Source organism: Galeopterus variegatus, unplaced genomic scaffold, assembly GCF_000696425.1.
Source record: "Galeopterus variegatus unplaced genomic scaffold, G_variegatus-3.0.2 Scaffold12, whole genome shotgun sequence".
In the NCBI taxonomy this organism is placed as follows: Eukaryota; Metazoa; Chordata; class Mammalia; order Dermoptera; family Cynocephalidae; genus Galeopterus; species Galeopterus variegatus.
The window spans coordinates 869478-882031 of NW_007726123.1; the positions used below are offsets into that span (position 1 = coordinate 869478).

General features: G+C 38.8%; 1 protein-coding gene across 3 annotated transcripts in view; it reads right to left on the bottom strand.

Annotated features, from left to right (window-relative positions):
• The window catches only part of ABCB11 (ATP-binding cassette, sub-family B (MDR/TAP), member 11), an 88114-nt gene that overhangs the window by 31934 nt on the left and 43626 nt on the right, over nucleotides 1-12554 (bottom strand). For 2 of the 3 annotated variants that reach the window (XM_008590209.1, XM_008590278.1), the window contains 6 exons: nucleotides 12097-12207; nucleotides 9782-9907; nucleotides 7857-8060; nucleotides 5761-5931; nucleotides 5081-5282; nucleotides 4146-4215 (listed from right to left, as the gene is read on the bottom strand). In XM_008590209.1, the coding sequence (XP_008588431.1) occupies nucleotides 4146-4215; nucleotides 5081-5282; nucleotides 5761-5931; nucleotides 7857-8060; nucleotides 9782-9907; nucleotides 12097-12207 (884 nt within the window). The remainder of the gene's footprint in view (nucleotides 1-4145; nucleotides 4216-5080; nucleotides 5283-5760; nucleotides 5932-7856; nucleotides 8061-9781; nucleotides 9908-12096; nucleotides 12208-12554) is intronic. The other variant, XM_008590143.1, reaches the window with a different exon arrangement.

Sequence of the window (12554 nt, forward strand, 5' to 3'; positions counted from 1 at the left end):
CAACACAGAACTGAGAGAAAAAACAAAATACCCACAAAACAGAGACAAAGTTTGATATTAACTAGTAAAGGACTCACTTCACCAATGAACACCTATAAAACCTAGAAGGACCAGAAGCCCCCTGGGCCCCCAAGCCAGGGAGGTGGGAGGGCCAGGGGCCTTGGTCATGCCCCCTGACACCCACAACCAGCCCAGCAACAACCACCAAGCCACCACAGGAAGCACCCCTGGGCTCTCGAGCCAGGTGGCGGGGAGGCCCTCCTCCAGGGCCTTGGTCACACCCCCCTGACAACTGTAACCAGCCCAGTGACAACCACCAAGCTGCTTCAGGAAACACCTTGGGCTCCTGAGTCAGGGCAGTGGGGGGCTGGGAGCTTCAGCTGCACACCCGTGACATGTGCATTCAGCCCAGCAACAACCAAACCACCACTGGAAGCCCCTTGGTCTCCCCTGCAAGAATGAGGGGAGTATCACAGGCCTCAATCATGCCCCCCATCCTTCCTCCTTCTCCCACCCTATTTCCTTCCCCCTTCTCCTCTCCCCCTCCCACTCAACTGCTCCTCAACAACATCTTAGAATGTAAAAACAGATGGAGCTTCGGACTGACCCCTCCTCCTGCAACCAGGCACATCACCAGTGCCATGGGGCCCACCTAGAGTCCTGAGGCATGTAGCCAGGGACCAAGCCCTCCTCCTGCATCCAGGCACACTGCCACTGCCATGGTGGCCACCCAGTGTGCTGAGGCATGGATACAAGGACCAACCTCTCCTCCTGCAACCATGCAAGGAGCACACCAAAAGCAGCACTTCCATGTGGGCAGCCCACCACAGCCAGCACAATAGCCACAGCTTCTGCAAAAACAGCTAGATGCCACAACCACTGTGCAGATGGCCCACCAGCCACTTGAGTGCACTGACACAAGGAGAGTTACCAGTGGAGACCAAAAAAAAGAAGAAGATATCTCTCTCCACAAAGCCAAAGTTATAGAAGAAGCGTCTACTCTACAATAATAGTGGGGGACCTGAACACACCTCTCTCAGCACTGGACAGATCATCTAGGCAACAAATCAACTGTTACTCTTTCAGAAGGAGAGAAGAAATCTAGGGTTATCAGAGGTGGGAGGGGGGAGGGAAAAGGGATGAGGAGAGACTGGATAATAGGCATAAAGAATAAGTACGATTTGTAATGATGTATATACTAATAATATTGATTTGATCAACATACATCAACACTGAACCCCCAAAATATGTATAATCAATTGTGATTCAAAATAAATAAATAAATAAAGGTTAAACCAGAGGGTTAGATTTTCAGTTGTTTGCAAATAAAGGGTCTTAAATGATAGAGGCTATGCTGGAGACTTGGGAGGAGGTTCCGTTATCAAAGCTGTGTGTTAGAAAGCTTAGTCTGGAGCAATGTGGTGTAAAGAGAGAGATGTTAGAGACGAGGAGACTAGTCTAGAACAGTTTACTTATCACATGTCTCTATCATTTTGTATCCAGGTGAAATTAGACTGAAACAAATATCAAGGTGGTGCCTGCCTACTTTGTGCTCATCTAGCCTTCCTGAGAAGGCAGTAACATATCAATTAAATTACTCTAATTTGTCCCCATGTTCTGTTAATGGCACTGCCATCCTCTTCATCACCAGGTTTGACACCATGTAGTTACCTCAAACCCTCCCTCTTCCCTGCTCTCGCACATTCAAACTTTTGCCAAGTCTCATTAGGACCAGGCATGAAACCACTCCTCATCCCCACTCCCTGCACCAAACTGGCCTCTGGGACACCCCCATTCCCTCCCACTTGGCCTGAAACTCTACAGCAATAGTCATTTCTTTGGTTTGGGTAATGGAGGTAGGATATCTTCTCCAGAAGGTATGCAGAATAGACTTTTGTCACCTGGAAAAGCAAGGTGCATGTCAAGGGGAACTTAAAGTCATGGACCTAAACCTACAACATCTGCCCCTTCCCTTCTCAGAAACTGTATACCACTTCTTACTGCAAATAAAACCAGCTGATTTGGGGAATAAATTCTCTTTCTCAACATTATTATTTTGAAAATTAATTGCTATTATCCATTAAATTGTCTTGAACCTAAAATATATTCCTAAGGGGGACTTAACCATCAGAAAGACCAAAGCCAAAGAAACAAGACACAAATTAACATTTCATTTAGTCATCTTTTAGCAAAAAGAGAAAGAAAAAATCTGTCAGCATATACAAAGAGATATTTTTAGTGGACCTTCTTACTCAGATTTATAAACTGTCTCAGCAGGAGGTTAATAGATACTTTCTGTGTGTAGAATGTATTTCTGGATTTCTCATCCTACTCACCAAAATGTAGAATTTGTAAGAAAATATTGCCAAATAAGAAATGTTTATGTTCAAAATGATTATCTGGTCCTAAAAATAAACTGTAAGTAAACTACTTAGAATGGATAGAATTTTGTTAATTTTAAGAGTTAAGAAAATATTTATTGTGTATATTATGACTACGAGATACATCTCCACTTCGCAACCTTTAACCTAGGGACCAAAAGAGATACCTAGTCATTCTTTGTGTTTAATACGTTAGTTGGTATCTTTAGCTTATAATTCTAACAAATCTTATGATCTTAATTTTGTATCCCAATCAGAAAAGCATGATTAAACATACTGCCAGATGTCTATAAATATTGCCAAATAATTTTGGTAATGTTTACAGTTTTTATCTTAACAGAGTAACTTGAACCTATTATGTTATTATTTTCCAAATTCAATAAAACTAGCATTTATTAAAATGTTTTGAATAGAATTGCTCTCAAGAAAAAAATTTAAAAACCAAGTCTTAAAATTAGATTGATAAAGAGATGATGCACTCAGGCCTAGATAGATACATTTTCAAATAACTACTTGGAGTTGTTTTCTGAATGTTTTATTTTAAGCCCCTTTAACAACTTTTCAATAACCAATTTCCCATCTTGAGTGAACAAGTCCTATGACTGAGTCTTTGCTCAGAGCACAGACCTGGGTTAAATGTCCTAGAAATAGTAAGAGTAATGTAGAAAACTTGCTGTCATTTCATTACCTACTAAGTCTCCTAACTTAAGAAAAAAAATCTTGAATAACATTTTCATACATTTAGACAACTACTACTGGGCAGAATTCTTCTTAATACACAGACTTTTGACATTAGAGGAGCTTTTTAATTGAAATGCTTAAACCAGGATGAAAGACTAAAATTTAAGTTCCCACTATTTAGCAATATCAAAAAATACCTATATATTAATCCAGAGAAAAATTAATAGCTCATGTTTAGAAAAATTCTTTGTAAAAACTACATTTTAAAATTTCATCCTGTTAAGGAGTGACTTGACTTCAGATGGATTACTCTGGGAGCAGAAGTGTTTGTAATTCAATTGCAGCTCAGTAGGTTAAAGAATGATGTTAAACCCACATACACACACACAAAAAAAACCGGGGGGGGGTGGGGAAGAAGATATAACAACTATACTTTTATGAAGTTGTTACAACAAGCAAACGGAAAGGACATTCTTGGGGGGGAGGGGAGAGAGGGAGGAGGGAGGGAGGTGTCGGTGATGGGCCATAATAATCATATACATTGTATATTGACAAAATAAAAATTTAACGAAAAAATAAAAAATAAAAAAAAATAAAAAAAGAAGAAAGTATTTTAGGAATGGTTGACACTATTTGGGGTAGCTTTAAATATACTCATAGCCACAAGTGCTTCTTTATCATGAAAAAAAAAAAAGAATGGTGTTAAAGGCATGAATCTGACCTCCATATAAGACAGTGTTTCACACTGCAGTTAACTTGGGGAGGGGGTGGGAACTAAACACAGATTTTTTTAAAACCTCCTTTCTAAGCTTGATAAGCTATGTTTTAATCACAGAGTATCTCCATCATTACCCCCAATAAGAAGAGAAGCAAAAGTGAAACAAACAGAAAACCATGAATTGGAGACCAGTGTCAATATAGCAACCAAGGATTCATTTCCACATTTATGCTGCACAAGACCTGGGAGTCTGTATACATAAGACTGTCCTTGTTGGACCTGAGATGTTGCCTAAGGATCACAGCTGCAGAGGGCTCCTAAGAATATCTGAAAACTTTAAAATCTGCCCCATGGCTTGAGCTTACCTTAAACTCTCCCGGTAGCTCCCTCTGGTAAAGGTCCTCTCAAGTACGCCACCTTCAGTTGTATCTTTTCCTATTCAAGACAACACGAGTGATTCTTTAGTGTATACAATAAGAACCATCTCTAAATACAATTATATATTATATTTGCCTAGAATATAATTACTATGTCTGATGCCAAAACATTCTATTAACTTCATTGCAGTAAATAAAACTTGGAACTCCAGTACATTCTAACAAAAAATTTCTAAATATTCAGCAAGACTGGGTCATTTGAACCGTGTGATAGCCTGTTACCTCTACAGAAATAGATATCTTTTAGCATGAATCATAAAAAGTGCAAAACAAGTCCAGTAGAAGTGGCAAAAAAAAAAAAAAAAGAAAAAGACAGAACCACCAAACTATCAAAAGACTATTCAGAATAACTCATGTGTTAAATGCATATAGCAATTATACCTAACAGAACTCACAAATTCAAATGTGAAATGGTGGAAAAAGTTTAAAGTAGGCAATTAATTTAGGTTGGGGTAACAACCATATCTGGACATTCAGATAAGGAGAAGGTATACTAGAGCCTGCAGTATCTGTCTACATTTGAAAATAAGTGTAATACTTGTTAGTCATTGATTAATTAACTCAACCAATAAGAATGGAGCTCCTACTGTGTGCAGGACCCTCTAGGAAGCCTCTCCTACTTGCAAAGGGTAAAGAAAAGGGGATGGAATTGAAAGGTAGAAGACCGTAGGTTTGGTCTATGACTTGATCAAACAATGTGACCTCCTGAGCTTCAGTCGTTTCCTTTCTCCTCCATCTAATGCCTGCCAGGGCTGTGGGAGAACAAATCAGACAGTATGTACTAAAACGCACAGAAAGTCATCAAGCACTATACGTGTTAACTGTTTAATAGAACGCACAAGCAGAAGGGAAAAGGCACTTGCCCTTTGCATTCTCTTCATTAAGGGCCTGATCTCCCTGACTTTGCAAAGTCACTAGAGTGAAGTAAACGCCTTTCCTTTCCCACAGTTCTTCGTGGGTGCCTCTTTCCACTGCTGTGCCGTGTTCAAAACCAATGATGATGTCTGCAGCTTTGAGCGAGGACAGTCGATGAGCAATTGAGACAATTGTATGCCTGTGCTGAATCTGGAAGAATGTACACCATTAGTGAGACTGTAAGACACAGCTGACATTGACCTTTGGATCGTCTCCAAATCCACAAGTCAGTCAGAGCCTTGGTCCCTGGAACTATCCTTAAACAGGCAGTGCAGACATTAGAAAGAGCCAAAACACTTTCTTGCAACCATAAACCCCATCACACATTGGTCTGGCCTGTGCTATTAATCAACAGCTAAAAATAAAAGAAGGCAATTTTTAGAATCATATATTATAAGTTAGTCTTAAGATTTTAAATTTTACATGTGCAGCTTTGGGGAGCAAATCATAACTGTCTTTTGCTCAACTGTGAGGAAAACTGTAGTCAGCCAATATTTTTTAAGTAATGAGACTGGATACATGGACCTATGTGGTATCACCTGCCCCCAACCCCCATGAGCTGCCTTCCCTGCAGCAGCACAAGCATTTCCACACGAACCTATAGAATGAACCCAGGTTTTCCACAGACCTTACTCAGTGCCTCTTGCACCATGGCTTCGCTCTCATTGTCCAGCGCTGAGGTGGCCATGTCCAAAAGCAGGATCTTGGGATTTCGGACGAGGGCTCTAGCAATGGCTACTCTTTGTTTCTGGCCACCACTCATCTGGCCACCTCCTTCTCCAACAAGGGTGTCAAATTGCTAGGAGGAAGGTGACACCAGTCATGGAGGAAGAAGAATTTGATGACTCCTGACAGTGGTCCAAGTATGAGGTCCCTCCTAGTTTCCTCCTCATGCATGAATTTTCACACATCCAACTTTCACTAAAAGAAATACCCCTTCCCTAAACAGGTTATTGTCTAATCACTATCTGCATGTGAGATAAAGAAATTTATTTATGCTTTTATTCCCAGGCTCACTGGGTTGTGCAAATGTTCCTCTTTAGCTCAACGTCAAATGAAATTTTTCAACCAAAGTAAAAATTGATCAGGGTCCTGAAAATCTGTGTTAGAAGATTAAAGTACATATCAAATCCTTGTCTCTGTTCTCTAGTTAGACAGCATGTGAACACATCATGCTAATGTCTTTTTATTGTGAATGAAAGGTCAAACTATCTTTATAGTCATCATCATTGACAGTAAATAGTTACTGAGTAAATAGTTATCTCACACGCCTAGCTTTACATTGGAATCTAACAATGAGATGTTAGTAGTCGGACACTTATCTTGCTTATTATTAGCAAACATGAGTTAAGCACCTACTACAAATAAAGCGTGATGCTGAGTTTTTTACTCACATCATATCATTTAGTCCTCACAGACACCCCATGAGGCAGGTACTGCTGTTCTCAACTGATGAGTAAGGAAAAGCTGGGGCATAAAGGGATAAAGTAATTGCAGAAGTTCATAAAGCTTGTAAGTGGAGAAGCTAAGATTTGTATGAAGGCACTCTGGTTCTAAAGCTTTAGACTCTTAACCCACTAGACATTATCATACTCACAGCTGCAATCCTATTCATAAGGTAATTCAGAAGGCTGAATAGAAAGCATTCAAGATCACTGACTCTGGAGCAAGACCACCTGCATATGAATCTTGTCTTTCCTGTTTATTTGCTGTACAACCTTGAGCAAATTACTTGACCTCCTAGAACTGCGGATCTCTATCTGTAGATGCAGATAATAAAGGCAGCTGCCTGACAGGGTGGTTATGAAGGTCAAGTGAGTTAATAGATATAAAGTGCTTCAAACAGTGCCTGGTATGTAGTAAGCACCACATACATGTTAACTATTAACAATATCTCTTCTTTGATTTAGCAGACCATTAGTAGCAAAATCCATGTAAGTATAATCATATGGAGTTGGTTTTTGGAGTTGTTGTTTATAATGTTGTTTATAATATATGAGGAATTGTTTTTGAATGTGTGAGGGAGTCCTGAGGACATAATATTAGCGGCTTAAGCACAAGAAAACTAAAAAACAATGACAATGGTGGACATCAAGAGAACACTGTGCAAGTTACTGCCACATGACCAACTTAGAATTTGCTTAAACAAATGCTTAAAGATGGAGTAAAGAAATTGCATCTATATCAAAGGGAGATTTTAAAAAGATAGTTCCATAGCTTGGTAGATTTTTAATATACTAATAACAAAGAAAGCATTTCAGGGCCGGCCCGGTGGCGCACTGGATAGTGCGCCGCTTGGGAAGCGCGGCGGCGCTCCTGCCCGAGGGTTCGGATCCCGCATACGGACCGGTTCCCGCTCACTGGCTGAGCGAGGCGTGGGAGCAGCACCGAGGGTTGCGATCCCGTTGCCGGTCCCCGGTCCGGTGCGGGGGCAGCACTGAGGGTTGCAATCCGTTGCCGGACACGGAAAAAGACAAAAGACAAAAAAAAAAAAGAAAGCATTTCAAAAAAAAAATCTCCCCGGTTTGGTAGATTTTGAATGTATAAATGACATGTTTTCAGACAAAAGGGACAATTCATGGTACATTTCCAGGCATGAAACTAAAACATGACATTAAGAATTTAATGATTCAGGATTCCAATGATAAGAAATGTGTATTATTGTATAACTTTTTTTCCCATCTATGACTTTTGGGTTTCCGCAGGGAACCTAAGTTAGGGTACCTGTGGCAGGTCCATGATGAAGTTGTAGGCATTGGCCACCTTAGCAGCTCGTACTATGTCTTCCATTGTCGCATCTTCTCTGCCATAGCGAATGTTTTCTGCAATGGTGGTAGAAAACAGAGATGGCTCTTGCTCCACTATCCCAATCTGATCTCGGAGCCACTTAATGTTAAGAGAGCGAATGTCATGGCCATCAAGAGTCACCTAGGGGGCATAAGCACAGCATCACATCTCTTAGAATCTTTCAGTGTTCCAAATCATATTATGCTGTACTTGACCAATGGGGAAAAAAAATAGAGACTGACAAGACTGTAACGGAAGGAATTTCTCTTGAAATGTGGTTTTTTTAAATATAAGAATAACAATATACAATTAAAATCAAGTACAACTGCAAGACAATTCATTGCAGAAACACAAATGATATAAAGATTACTTAATTTAACACTGTTGGCCCAGGAAAAAATAATTTTTTAATTCCTCAGTGAAGATTAGAGTCAGTTATTCACCATATTTTGAATATTTTTATTATCTTTTGACTTGTGACCAAAACTGCACTTCAAAAGATGCAATTAAAATAAGCAATGATCCTTATCTTGTATATATGCTTTATAGTAAATCTTACTTTCTAGCCTAATTCATCAAATAAGACTTTGCTGTTCAAAAGCAATTGAAGCTGTAAGTGGGAGCAAATAAAAATCATTATTAGCAAAAATGCAAAAATCTTACGTCAAGAAACCATGATTTCTCGGGCCAGCCCGGTGGCGCACTGGATAGTGCGCTGCTTGGGAAGCGCGGCGGCGCTCCCGTCGGAGGGTTTGGATCCCACATACAGACCGGTTCCTGCTCACTGGCTGAGCGAGGCGCGGGAGCAACACCGAGGGTTGCAATCCCATTGCCGGTCCCCGGTCCGGTACGGGGGCATCACTGAAGGTTGCGATCCGTTGCCGGACACGGAAAAAGACAACAGACAAAAAAAAAAAAAAGAGAGAAACCATGATTTCTACATATTCAGAATGCTGTTATGGTGTTATATAGCGCACAATTCCCAATTAGAGAATGAAATATCTCCGACAAAGGAAAATTCCATTATATTTGCCATGTCAGTATAACATCACATGCATGACAGAGAACTCATTGCATTGAAGCCATTTAATACACAAACGATTCCACCTCAAAGCATCAAGGAGATGCTGAAAAAAATGAGTGTGAGACAGAGTGAAAAGAGCCTGGGTTTGGGCACCCAGCACCCCTGGGTTCAAATCCTGGCTCAGTCACTTACTGGCTGAATGACCTGAGGCAGGTCTCCATCCCTCTGACTCTCTGCTTCCTCATTAGTAAAGTGGGTATATGTACCTTTGGGGGTCATTGTGAAAATAATGAATTATTTCTATAGAGTGCCTAACATAATATGCAACAAATAAGTGGCAGTTGTTACTATTATTTATTTTGTTAGTTTCAGTCTATGTTTATAGTATAATAAACACAAAGAAAAAGAGACTAAATTGTTTGTGAAATCATACTTTAAAAAAAATTTTTAACCAAACTTCTCTAATCAAGGTTTGTTCTTTGTTAATCTCTAGCTGTGTTAGCTTTCCTATTTTAAGCATTTGAAGAACTTAAGGAAACAACAATGATTTTGTTAGGATACAAAGAAAGAAGTGGAATACATAGTTCACTGAAGAGGCTGCAATACCATTTCGAATGTATCTACTCATTCAGTTACATTACCCAGCAAGTGGAATTGACTGGTTATTCACTGAATACTGTCACCATGGGTGGAGTTTGTCCCGTCAATTCAGTCAAAAACCATTACATCTATTAGTGTGCCAGGACAGTTTCAGTGTATGCTAGGCCTGTTTGACCAGTATATTGTCATTTGCACACTCCTGTCCCTATTTATTGATAAGTTTCTGGAAGATACACACCATGCCTTCACAGGGGTCGTAGAATCGCTGAATGAGCTGCAGTGCTGTACTTTTCCCAGCTCCACTGGACCCTACCAGAGCCGTCATTTCCCCTGGTTTAATCACCATGTTGAGGTTATTTAAAATCTGGAAAGGAAGGAAAACAAAGTTCAGATTGTCACTGTGTACCAAATCAAGCACTTAGGCTACAAGTGTGGATGCTTTGTGAAGACACTGTGTGTGTGTGTGTGTGTGCGTGCGTGCGCACACACAAGTGTGTTTACCTATGCCCCCAAAGCAATATCTATTGATATCCATCAATAACCAGCAAAAGGAGGCAGTACCTAGGACGAGGTTTTAGCATTTCACACCTTACTTAATAGCTGCGACCAACAAATAAAATTATGTGTTAACACTGGTGAAGTAAATAAGCTAAGTAAACGTTTAAAATTATGTTCCAAAATCTAATTTAAAACACTTCTGATGTACTAGGATACCTCAAGGAGACTGTCCCAATTAGTTAAAAAAAACCATTGTTAGAAATACAATACTAATTTACTGATCCACAATGAACAATAAACCAGTTTGAAGATTTTTAGCTATTGTACACTTGTATGGCATGTGAATGTATTATTTGAAAAAATTTTCCTAATAAATGTTTGTGGTGTGTTTGTTAGGTCTAAAGCATGGTCAAACGTAGGGAGTGAATGCTGGTAAGTCTTGAGAGGGAAGGACAAGAAAATCATTCATAACTATCTGTTGGATATTTTCACAATCAAGAGGTGACTTTGCACTGATTATGTAAAGATGGTTTAGAGTCCTCTATATGACAAAATCTCATGTCTCTCACTGGAAAGTCAAGCTTGCAAATACATTTCCACTTACTGGTCCATGTTGGACTATAAGCTCACCAGGGCAGACAGGCATCGAATGTGCTTTTTTATGGTTATGGCCCCAGTACAATGTGGAGCCCAGCAGGGCTAAATACATACTTGTGCTTTGAATGAAGAATATCCATGGGTATAAGTAAGAAAATTTCACTTAAAAAATTGCGAATACAAGATAAAACAGAAATGAAGTAAATGTGTTTCAATTTGACCAATGCTTGCAGAGTAGCTACAATGAACTGATTCTGAGCAGGTTCTATAACGAAAGTTTTAGCCATCCATTCAAAAATATTTACTGAGCGAGTACTACCTTGTGATTTATATTTTATAAAGCACTTTTACATTCATGATAAAATTTGATGTTTAGGTACATATGTAATATACAATAAGAAAATATATACTTCAAATATGTGAGCAGAATATATATATTTACTTATGTTTTATATTTATATATAATGCAAATAAATATATGTAATATATTTATATTATCTATAATAGGCATATTTTATATTTACCTATTATATATTTACATGACTATGTAACAGCTGTTTATACTCATATACATAATATAGGTAAATTACTATAAATATTATACAATATAAATATATTTACCCACATTATATATACCTATCTCCTCTCTCTCTGTGTGTATATATATCTGTATTATAGGTATGTGCGATCAGAATTAAATTATGCTAACAAGATGGGATTTTAGTTCTGTGGGGATAACAGAAATATTATTAAGAAAAGGAGGCTAAAGATGCTCTGTTAAAAATGAGGAATGGGTCTCATTTTAAAGCCAATTTAATGAGGGGGAGTAGACACTAATTTTCCTGTAGAGTAAATTGTCTTTAAAGATACTTGCTCCAAACACACAGGAAAACTGTGAATTTTTTTCACCACGTGCTCTGGGCAATCTCCTAATACAAGTCACACAAGCTTAATGTCACAAGGATACCGGCCTATAGACTGATCCAGTAACCCTGATGAATTTGCAGCTGGGAAGTAAAAAATTACAGACAGCCGCTTTCCTTTGTCACTTCACACCCTACCCACTCAATGTGCTCCACCTTCTGCAGTCTCTAAGGAGGTGGCGATGAAGTTGTACTTCTTGATTGTTCTGATTGTCTTGCAGTTTATCTCACATGTGCTTAGAAGGACAGGACCTGTCACTCATTTCAACAGAGCATCACACAGTTCACTTAATCTGAATGTGCTGCCAGACTGTGTTCCAACCAGAGGGATTTGCACAGTACAGTTATCACAAAGGAATGTGGTGTGTCACCTGAGATGACATAACACTCAAGGACACTTCCAAAGAAACATGCTTCTGTTCCCTGTTCCTGGAAACAGAGTCAGGCTTCAGAACACAAGCAATTTGGTGCCTCTGGAAATGAGTCATCAAAGAAGAAAATGTCCATTGTTTCCAGGGCAAAGACTGGTACTTACCTTCACGTCTGGTCTGGAAGGATAGTGGAAGGTCACATTATGGAATTCAATTTCACCCTTGATTCGATCCAACTTGTAACCATCTTCTGACAAGCAGTCAATGATGGGTTTCTGGAGTAGAATATAAAAGGGATATAGCCGCAACATGTGTTATATGCATTTACTGTCCATCTTAGTTTGAATTTACTCATAAAACAGAACAACAACCAGGCAAAATATTGCAGAGATATACTAATGATAAGTCACTACCATATTAAATATTTATTAATAATAGTGATAATAATAATTACTCCTTATTGATATTGCTATAAAATATTAATATATTACTATTTATTAATAATATTGTTAATATTATATATCAATTTAATAATAATACCATGTTTTATTCATTAATTTATTTAATTACCATTATTATTTATTGAGTTATTACATAGTAAGAGCGTATAATATGTAGTTTA